Source organism: Diabrotica virgifera, chromosome 6, assembly GCF_917563875.1.
Source record: "Diabrotica virgifera virgifera chromosome 6, PGI_DIABVI_V3a".
NCBI lineage: Eukaryota > Metazoa > Arthropoda > Insecta > Coleoptera > Chrysomelidae > Diabrotica > Diabrotica virgifera.
Window position 1 is genome coordinate 77,466,174 of NC_065448.1, and position 12,282 is coordinate 77,478,455.

Sequence of the window (12,282 nt, forward strand, 5' to 3'; positions counted from 1 at the left end):
TATTGATTTACGTTAATAACTTAATTTGACAAATTTTGCTTGCAATTTGTCCCTCTATCGATTTATGGTATTATTTTTAATAAAATAATTTTCACCCAGAAAAGGGGTGGCATCCTCCCCCAGGGTAAATCCTCCCCCAGGTTCAACGAAATCGGAGGTGAAAACCTTCAGTGACTGCACTACATGGAGGAACCGCAGTAATTATTCGGGATAATATTCAACATTTCGAGAGAGAGAGACAAATGTTCTACAGAATACACACAAGCCACAAGCGTAACTATAACAAACGACTCCAGTCCACTAACCATCTCTGCAATTTACTGCCCGCCCAAACACAACAATAAACAAGAACAATACGAAGAATACTTCAAGATATTGGGCAATAAATTCTTAGCCGGCGGAGACTACAATGCCAAAAATACCATTTGGGGACTAAAGGCCGAGAACTATTAAAGGCAATGAATGCAAGTAACCTCAAATACCTATCTTCTAATGAAACTACTTACTGGCCATCAGGCATTAATAAACTTCCAGACTTGTTAGCCTTCGCAACTCTCAAAGGCGAAAATGCAAGGTGACCACATCTGATGACCTGTCCTCCGATCTTTCTTCGATAATAATCACAATACATTCAAAGATCTTAAAAAAAAAGAAAGTCCTCCTACATTATATAATAAAAAAACAATTGGGATGTATACAGGAACAATTTAGATAACCTAATATTTAGATAACCTAAAATATAACAGAGCTACCACAGAATTAAAACAAACACTATCGAACAGTTAAAATGAAAACATTCAGAATTATTTAGAATCTCTAACCCCAACGAAAGCCTCAGACTATGCACTATAGAGGGCTACAAAAAAGCTTAAGCAACCTCAACAGTTTAGTCCTCCAATTATTAGAAACGGAAATAAATGGGCCAGAAATTACAAAGAAAAATCAGAAGTCTTTACGCAACACTTAAAAAAAGTATTCCATCCATACGATCTAGAGCAGCATTCAGAAGATAAAGAAATAGACGAAATACTAAATGCACCCTTCCAATTGGACCTGCTATAAAAAAATTCCAGTAAGTGAAACCAGAAATATAATCATGAATGAACTTAACATTAAAAAAGCACCGGGATATGATCCCATTACAGGAAAATTGCTTCAAGAATCAACACCCAAATGCTTTAAATTACTAACATATATCTTCAATGCTATCTTCAAACTAGGGTACCAAAGGGTAGAGTTCCAAAGATCTGGAAAGTAGCACAAATAATAATGATCCCCAAACCATGCAAAAAATTAAAAAAAGTTACCTCCTATCGACCTATTAGCTTGCTACCAAGTTTCTCCAAAATTTTCGAGAAAATATACGTCAAAAAGCTGAAGTCAATGACAGAAATGATGCACCTAATTCCAGACTATCAATTTGGATTCAATGTAATACTAGATCTATAGTTCATAATAAGGGAAGCATAGAAAAATTTCTGTTAGACAAAAATATTTCCTTAGCTCTTTTATGCGAAACTTGGTTAAAAAAAGTATATAAATTTTCTATTAGTAATTTTAATATTTTTAGACATGATAGAGAGGATGGATTTGCTGGCTCTGCCATATTACTAAAAAAATCATATGCATTCAGTAAAACTAAACCTTTTTTTAGGATAAATAACTTAATGTGTGTGTCTATTAAAATATTATTAGATAAAAATACTCAAATTAATATATATTCTATATATGCTAAACCAAATTTAAAAATAGGTGAGAGGGACTGGACTAAATTTTTTGAAAGTCTAGAAAAACCTTTTATTGTGGCAGGTGATTTTAATTGCCACCATAGTGTGTGGGGTTGCGGAAGGACTGACGTAGCTGGTAATAATTTACTCGCGGCAATAGAAAATACCTATTTAGTAATTCTTAATACTGGAGAGGAAACTTTGATTTCTACTCCACAGCAAGTTCATAAATCAGCAGTAGATATAACACTTTGCTCTAATGGAATTGCTACACTTTGTAATTGGAGAGTTGAACAAGTCTCTTTAGGGTCTGACCATTTACCTATTATAATTGATATATTTAATAACATAAGTGTAGATAAAAATGTAACAAATAGTCAAAAATATAATTTTATTAAAGCAGATTGGATGTTGTTTTCTCAAATAGTAGAAAAAACAAAATAAAAATGATAAAATTTCTTATGATCAATTTATTGAATATATACTTAATGCAGCGGATTTCGCTATACCATTAAAGAAAACAATAACCAACGCTAAATTTAATAAACATTGGTGGAACCAAGAGTGTACAAATATGATTAACTTGAGAAACGAAGCTCTTTTACGTTTAAAAAGAAATACAAACATAACAAATTTTATTAGAATTAAGTAAGATAGAAGCACAGACAAAAAAAAATTATAAAACAAAGTAAAAGAGCTTCGTTTAAAGATTTTTGTGCTAAAAAACTGAATAGAAACACTCCGTTAACCTTAATATGGAGTTATCTTAAAAAGTTGAAAAATACCTATAAAGAACCTGTTAGCAAGATAACTGAAGGCGACTGGAACGAAGTCTTCCTAGATAGAATAGCGCCAGCTTGGGTTGAGGAGGATTTAGAACATATATGGAGATTAAACGATGAGAGACAAAAAAATCACAAAGAAGACACTTTGTTAAAGCAATTCACCATAATGGAATTGGAGGATAATCTAAGTTCCCGTAAAAATTCTGCTCCTGGGTTAGACGGTATATACTATAATATGCTGTCTAACTTGCCCAAAAAATGTAAACACATTTTGCTAGATATCCTTAACTCAATTTGGGAAACTCAAGATTACCCAAGCAGTTGGAAGAGGTACGTAGTGGTTCCAATCCAGAAACCAAATAAAGAACCCCATTTACCAGATTCATGCAGAGGAATCTCACTAGCATCATGTGTTTTAAAAACTTTGGAACGCATGATAAAAAGAAGATTAGAATCTTGGTTAGAAATTAATAAGAAGCTCCCACAGTATCAGTTTGGCTTTCGCAGGGGACACTCCACAATGGAAAATATAGGACACTTAGTAACAGATATCAACACCTCCTTTTCAAATTCTAAATCAGTAGTTGACCTCTTTGTAGACATAGAAAGTGCCTATGACAATGTAAACTTAAAAATTTTATTTAATCAGATGAAAAATATCGGTCTTAATATTGATTTTGCTAAACGAATTATAAAATTATACAGTAACAGAACAATCTCATTAAGAATAGGAAATAAAATAATAGGTGAAAGAAAAGTTAACATCGGTATTCCACAAGGCAGTATTTTAAGTCCCACACTATATTTGATATACACAGCCGAAATCGAAAGCAAAGTTCAAAATTATGTCAAAATATTAGAATACGCAGATGATATCATAATTTACAAAGACGAATGCGAAATCCCCTTCGGAAGCAATATGGTAGAGAAAGCGTATAGTGAATTAAAAAGCTGGTGCAATTACATAGGTTTAAATATTTCTAGTCAAAAGACAAGGCTAGTTATTTTCTCCAGAAAACGGCAGATACCGAATTCAGTAACAATAAAAGATATTACTTTTCAAGTTCAACCATCGATTAAACATTTTGGAATTATTTTAGATAGGAAGTTGCTATGGAAAGAACATATAGAACACATAGTAACAAAAACAGAAAAGGGCGTAAACGTATTAAGAGAGTAAATGGTTGTAACTGGGGAGCAGACCCTAACATTGCTCTTCTGTTATATAAATCATATATTAGATCCATATTAGACTACGGTTCTATATTCTATTCACAAGCTGCGAAATGCCACCTTTACAAACTCGAATGTATAGTAACTAAAAGTTTAAAAAAATGCATTGGAGCCATGATGAGTACACCAAATTCTAATTTAATGATTAAATGCTGCGAACCACCTCTGGAGTTAAGAAGAAAATACTTAACCGAAAAATTTCTATGGAAAATTGTTTCTAGAAACAGTAATTTAATAAAAAAAATTCATCAACTTTTTATGTTAGATCTTACCAGTACATACTGGAAAAGTAAAAAATCTTTATTAATAGTAGAAGCTTACAACCAATATTTGAATATTAAAGAATTAGTACATACTACCGATATATTACCATATTTTGAACTAAATTCAAAAGATATTATTAACATTGAACCAATTTTCTTTAGGGATTATTCTCAATTTCCTTAACTCATTCGAAACCAATTATTTGTATCAGATGTTAATGATCAAGTACTTAACAGTTATCAGTTATATACTGATGCCTCAAAAAAAGATAATAGAGTAGCGTGTACAGTTTGGGATCCAAATATCGAATATAAAGTAACAAAAAGATTAAATGAACATTTCTCAATATACTCCGCAGAATTGACAGCTATTTTTGAGGCATTATTATATATAGAAACTAACTGCCATCAAGAAAATTTCATTATTTTTTCTGACAGCAGAAGCGCCCTAGAAAAATTAAATAAACTCCACAATAAAAACAATTTAAATTATATTGAACTAAATATTGCCAAAAAAAAACTATGGAATTAACGAACAGTGGAAAAAGCATAAAACTAGCATGGGTTAAAGCGCACTGCGGTTTGAAACATAATGAAATAGTCGACAATTTAGCAAAAGGGGCCCTAAATGTAAATTACATTAGTAATTATAAATGTACCCGATCAGATTTAAATATATTTTCAAAAACCAAGTGAAGCAGGAATGGGAAAGTTGGTATAGTGAAAGTCACAAGGGAAAATTTTATAAAAACTTACAAAATTCTATTCCTTCTTCTACTTGGTTCAAAGAGGGCATTTTCGAAAAAGCATTCGTCAAAACGATTTGTAGATTAAGATTTAATCACACTTTGGTTCCATCACATCTTTTTAAAATTAAATTAAGGCAAGATCCCTTATGTGATTGCGGTGAAATAGGAACAACGGAACATATGATCTTAAATTGTAACACCATACAGGATAAAGTACAACATTTAAATTATGAATTGAATAAATTCAAATGTATTAAAAATCCATACAATCTTGCCCAATTACTTATATCTAAATATATAAAAGTAGGTATATAAAACACTGTATAAACACATTTGTAAATATAAAATTGTAAATTATATGTATATATTTGGAAAAAAAAATTAATAAAAAAAATAGAATAAAAAAAATATAGGAAAAAAAATTAAAAAAAATAAAAAAATAGAAAAATAAAAAAAATAAAAAAATAAAAAAATAAAAAAATAAAAAAAAAATTGAAAAAAAAGGATAAAAAATAGAATTAAAAAAATTTAATTATATCAATAGGTAGAAGTTTTCCATCCTAAAGGTTGAATTGTGGATACTTTTGGCGCCAATTGATTAAGAAAAAATATATACATAAGAAAAAATATAATATATAAAACCAAACACTTTTGTTAACCACAATAAAAAAAAATGAAAAAGAAATTATAAAGTGCAGCAATTCATGAGCTCAAAATATAAAAATCGGTTAGGCGAATGGATCCAGTAATCCGCAGTCATTTTTTTCAACCACACAAACACACACAATTTGGATTCCGAAACAAACATGGTACCATCAAACAAGTACATAGAATAGTTAACAAGATTAACGATGATTTCCAACAAAAACGTTGTTGTTTTGCTGCCTTTATTGATATGGCACAGCACAAACATTCGATTAAGTTTGGCATATTGGACTCTTCTACAAAATTAAGAAGCTACTCCCATATTCCCAATTCTTGTTACTAAAACCATACCTAAACAATAGACACTTCCTTTTCAGACAAAACCAAGAATACTCTTCTCTGAACGCCATAAAATCAGGGGTAGCTTAGGGCAGTGTACTCGGACATATCCTGTATTTGTTGTACACAAGTGATCTTCCTACTACACCAATGGTTACAATAGCCACATTTGCGGACGATACAGCTGCTCTCTCTTCATACGAAGACCCAAAGATGGCATCAAGACAACTTTAAATCTGCTGCCTTAACAAGATACAAAAATGGCTGTCGAAATGGCGCATGAAATCAAATGAACTAAAATCTACACATGTAACATTTACACTCCGTAAAGAAACTTTCCCATCAGTACAACTTAACAACAACAATTTACCTCAATCCGAAGATGTAAAATACTTGGGAATCCAGCTGGACAGAAGATTAACATGGCGAAAACATATTTTCACTAAACGCAAACAGTTAGGACTAAAGCTAAGCTGTCTATACTGGATAATCGGCAGAAACTCTAAGTTGTCTCTATAAAACAAATGACTGGTCTACAAAGCCATTGTAAAGTCCATTTGGACCTACGGTATCCAGCTCTGGGGAACAGCTTCTAATAGCAACATAAATATAATAGAGGTTCCAAAACAAGACGATAAGGCTGATTCTTGATGCTTCGTACTACGTACCTACCCAACTCAGTGATCCAACGAGACTTAGCCATTCCAACAGTTCAAGAAGTAATAAGTGAATATAGTGCAATATATCGCGAAAGAGTGTCTGTACATCCTAACGAGTTAGCCAAGCGGTTGTTTGAAGACTTGCATGAAGAAAGAAGATTAAAAAAATTCAAACCAAGAGACCTAATTATGTAATTGGTTTAAGTAATTTGTAATATACATATTTTTGTAAATAGTACAAAATTGTAAATTGTAAATAGTAGAAGTTATGTCATAAAGTTAGCAATAGATACATTATAAAACAGAGTGCTTAATGGAGCATCCTGTATATGTCATAATTATTTGTTAACAAAAACGCTTATTGTCATTATTGATAGATTGCTGAATAAAGGAGTTGAAATACTTCTATACAATTTATAAATACATACAAATAATATATATATATATATATATATATATATATATATATATATATATATATATATATATATATATATATATAACCAGGTTGAAATATTGGGGTAGCATATATATATAGCATAAGTGATGACCGTCGCAATGATGGTCGCGATGACGGTCGCGATGACGGTCGCGATGATGGTCGCGAATTCAATGCTTTTTCCCCTATCCAAAAATCGCACAACGCCCGTAAAGAAGTTTTCACTTCAAAAATTCATGCTGTAGCAAGGTCTACTCCCAATTTTTAATAAATAATACCTATAAGTACATAATATTAAATATTTTTCCCTGTATATGTATACAGTGATGAGCGCGCTAATAACAGGCAAAGTAGCACAAAAGATGGAAAACGTATTAAGTTGTGAGATAAAAAGAAATGAAACTAGTCGAACTTGGACATTTAGCGATATTTACCTATAAATTTATATTATATTGACTGTTTCCCACCTTTACACGTATCAGAGGAGTATGCCAACTAAAACTGTCACCTGTCACTGTGACAGTGGTAGTTTCCAAACACGTGCGATACGTCTAAAGGTGAGAAACAATCCATATAATGTAAATGTATAGGTTAACATCGCTAAATTTCCCAGCTCGACTAGTTTCATTTCTTTTTATCTCACAACTTAATACGTTTTCCATCTTTTGCGCTATTTTGCCAGTTATTAGTGCGCTCATCACTGTATAGATCATTGCAAACTGTAGAGATTTTTTTAATAAAAAAAATAAAAAATCACGCAATGAAGGATTAAACCGACTAAATGACGAATTATTTATTGAAAAATAAGTAGATATTAAAATTTTTGTACTTATATTGTGTTAGCAGTAGTTCATTACCTCATCTCGAAGACGCTGACCACTGAAACAGTCCATAAATAAACCCCAAAACCAGCCAGTACACACCATAAATGTTGATAAAGATTTGGCCTACGGTTAATAAAATAAGGTTAAAACGGAACTAATTATTATGCTAAGAAATGTATTTTAAAAAAATGTGAACACTATTATTGACATTAACTTTTTCACCCTATTTTCATTTCTATATAAAAAACGAGTGATTTGTTATTTAAATAGTAATATTAGAAGATCGTTATTGAGACAGCTCTGTTAAAACTGGGTTTACCCTAAAATCCCGACAGCCAAAATCCCGACAGCCACAATCCCGACGGCCTAAATCCCGACAGGCCAGAATCCCGACAGGTTTGATAAGTTTCTTTTTAATATAAAATCACATTTATTTCTTGTTTTGTGTTTATGGCCATCTGTTTTTATTTTTTGTTGCTAAACAAAAGTATTTACCATTTAATATGAACTAATTTTCTAAATAAGATTTCTAACATGGGTATATGAATTAAATTATTTTTTTGCCAATATATAGTCCAATAATATATTATAATCAAATTCTGAATTTAAGTTCACTTTCATATAATAGATATTATCATGTCACTTAGAACCTTCCATTTCAATAAGTATATCTTTTATATTATAAAATGAAGTGTTTAAATAATTTTTTCTTTTAAAATACATAATAATTACATATTACCCGTATTTATTAGTAAGTAATAATTTTTCAATTTCAATACTCTATAATATGATTATCCACCGGTCAATCCGAAAAGACATAAGAGAAAACAATACAAGAGAAATAACTCAAATATTTCAAGAAAACAAAAGTTTAAAAGTTTTGCGGCGAAATACGAATAACATTGGCAACAAAAATATGTACAGAATAAGAAACAAAGACAACAGCATTGCTACGGATAGAGCCGAAATCCTTAAGGTTGTCGAATCGTTTTATCGCGAAATGTATGAGAGCACCAACGCAAGGAAAGATCAGCTCCTGCCCAAAATCACAAACCAGGGATCAGAATTAATGCCAGAAGTAACACCAGACGAAGTTAAAAAGACACTTTCAGAAACGAAAAATAATAAATCCCCTGGCGATGACGGAGTAGTGATTGAGGCAATCAAACAAGGTGGAAATAAAATTATCCACGTTTTGGCCAAACTTTTCACCGAATGCATTTACCAAGGAAAAACGCCTTCTCAATGGAACGATGCAGTCATTGTTTTATTGCACAAGAAAGGTGACATAACAGATCTAAAAAACTACCGTCCTATCAGTTTGCTATCACACATATATAAACTTTTCACAAAAATTATCAAAAAAAGACTGGAGGCTAAGTTAGACTTCTATCAGCCTAGAGAACAAGCTGGCTTCAGATCCGGATATAGCACTAACGACCACTTACTGGTAATAAAAAACTTGATCGAGAAGTCTGCGGAATACAACAAACCATTGGCACTGATATTCGTGGACTACGAGAAAGCGTTCGATACCATAAACCAGCAGAAAATGTTAAAAGCATTGACAGAATGCCGAATAGACCATCGCTACACTAATATGATAAAATATATCTACCACAACGCAACGGCTAGCGTAAGACTATCTGATCAACAAACAAATAAATTCTGTATACAGCGAGGAGTACGGAAAGGAGACACCATCTTACCAAAGCTGTTCACAACCCTTTTAGAACACAGTTTTAAGACGGCAGATCTGAACGAATATGGTATCAACATAAATGGAGAGAAGCTCAGTCATTTGAGATTCGCAGACGACATCGTCCTTATAGCCGATCGTATGGATGATGCAATAATAATGTTGAACAAGTTATATCACGCTTTCCTAGAGGTCGGACTAAAGATTAACATCAACAAGACGCAAATAATGACTAATCTGGTGCTAAATCGTAATATTGTTGTTGATGGAATGGATATTGAGCAAACTGCATCTTATAAGTACTTGGGACCTGAAATTCGGTTGGGAAGAGATAACCAGACTTGCCAGCTCCCACGACGCATAGGATGAGCCTGGGCAGCGTTTGGTAAACTGAGCTATGTATTTAAATCGGACTTACCCATATGCCTGAAAAGGAAAATCTTTGACCAGTGTGTATTGCCTGTACTCACTTATGGAGCGGAAACATTAACACTCACAAAAAAGGTAGTGAACAAGATTCGCATAACTCAGAGGGCTATGGAGCGCCAGATGTTGGGTGTCTCCCTGAGGGACCGAATCCCAAACGAAGAAATACGTCGTAGAACAAAAACAGCGGACGCCGTCGAAAGAATCGCGTCGCTCAAGTGGAATTGGGCAGGACACGTCGCCAGATTGTCAGACAATCGATGGACAAAACGTATTGTCGAGTGGAGGCCACGAGAAGAAGCACTACGGAGCAGAGGACGACCACCAACCAGATGGGCTGACGATCTGAAGCGTATTGTCGGCAACTGGATGCAAGCCGCACAAAACAGAGAAAGATGGAAAGAGCTGAGGGAGACCTATGTCCAGCAGTGGACGCGTACGGGTTGATGATGATGATAATATGATTTGGTATTGCATTTGAAAAGGAAACAATAAATATTCAAAATGTAGTGGTCGGAATTTTTACTTATGCGAGGATTGCTGCATGTCGGGATTTTGGCCTGTCGGGATTCTGGCGTGTCGGTGTTGTGGCCGTCGGGATTTTGGCTGTCGGGATTTTGGCTGTCGGGATTTTGTTTGTCGAGATTTTGGGCGCCACCGGTTAAAATTATCTACCTAAAACATGGAGACAGGATAAAGTCACTGCCTTGCTTAAACCTGACAAAGATTCCGAATACTGTCGGAAGGTACCGCATAGCTAACGCATAATCATGGTCACAATGATATGAAAGACACCATCTATTTGTAGATCTTATCGCAACTTACGACACCGTAAACCACAACAAATTAACAGGTATGTACAGTCGGAAAAATGAAAGAATACCCATGAACGAACATATAAAACACTCTGTATTTTCCTGTCACTGTGTCACAAAGAAAATTACTCAGCGCAAGTACATGTAATAATAATTATTACATGTACTTGCGCTGGCCAATTTTTTGTATGACACGGTGACAGGAAAATAGAGCGTGTTTTATATGTTCGTTCATGGGTATTCTTTCATTTTTCCTACTGTATATGACATCGCAGGAGACCGCAAACTCACTCTTCTCATCTGCGTCTTCATGTAGAACATGAAAAGGACACTGCTATTGTTATACAAGTAGAACCTTTTGCGAAAGCGAACACAAATCATTACCAAAAGGATTTAAACAATAAAATCTACTCCCAATAAACTTCTTTTAGCCAAATCTCGCTACATTACAAGATTAAAATTAAGCTACTCACATTTTGAGATCAATATTTACAAGCAAAAGGCATTATCTATATATTGTAACAAGTAACACATCATGTTCTCTTCTTCTTCAGCCCATGTTTATGCTCTGCTAAACATAGGCTCTCGTTTTGTTTTTATGGATGACCATTCTTAGCAATTAATATCAATTGCCCACTACATGTTTGATATCATCCGTCCACTGCGGTCTTCCCAGTCCTCTACTCTGTTCTCTCTTGGTATCCAGTATGTTATTCTCTGTGGTCATTCTTCTCTGCGAGCAATACCAAGTTCAACCTCGGTATACATTCCTCCGCCTCGGTATACATTTCACGACATCACTAATTTTTGTTGTGGTGCGAATGTCGGTATTTCGAATGCCGTCTCTCACATTAATCCCTGACTCTCTCCACCTCTCTTTGATGTATACTCAGCTGGATCTAAAATTTTCTTTGTAAAGGCCATGGTCTCAAATTCGTACGTAGGCACTGGTAAGATACACTCGTCATACACTCTACGATTTAGGCACATTAGCACGTATTTGTAGTCGCATGGCTGTCGGTCGGCCATGTGGGTCAGGTGGTCGACCTCACTTTGCTTCGCTGCGAGGTGTTCTAGAGGATGTTGGTTCAATTCCTGGCCCGGTAAACAGAACAGAAAATTAAAAAAGGCTAACGCATCAGTTTAAAATTCTAATAGAATCTGACGCTTAGACTGGAATAAGCTGGTGTCTGATTGGCCTATAGAGAAGCAGTACGGCAAGGGATAAGGGCTACGAGATTTTAGATTGGTTTTTTAAGGTTCATTTTAAAACCTATTTTATTTAACTGCAAATTTAATTCTCTTAACATTTGTTCCAGTTCCTTGATATTTGTACTAAATAATATTATAGCACCTGCAAACCTCAAATGAATCACACGTACACCATCAATTTTTAACTATTTTTCCTCCAATTCAAGTGTTTAATACATTTTTAATGCTATCTCACAGACGGAGACTTAGGTATCAAGACAATCCCAGAGAATGGCAGTTCTTGCCAGTGACGCACAACCCCCGTACATGCGACATATTATATACACGAAATTTTCGATTTTCTAAATCTGACTGAATTGAAAATTGAGCCAAATCCCATTTTAAAGTATAGGAAAAGACTCGACCATCCATTTTGGTCCAACGGTGTGAATTTTACGGCCCTTCCCATTTAGGGTCTGTTTTTCGTT

General features: G+C 33.8%; 1 protein-coding gene across 1 annotated transcript in view; it reads right to left on the reverse strand.

Moving 5' to 3' along the window:
* The window catches only part of LOC126886447 (odorant receptor 63a-like), a 123,561-nt gene that overhangs the window by 34,711 nt on the left and 76,568 nt on the right, over window positions 1–12,282 (reverse strand). The window contains exon 5 of the mRNA XM_050653387.1: window positions 7,697–7,786. Within this exon, the coding sequence (XP_050509344.1) occupies window positions 7,697–7,786 (90 nt within the window). The remainder of the gene's footprint in view (window positions 1–7,696; window positions 7,787–12,282) is intronic.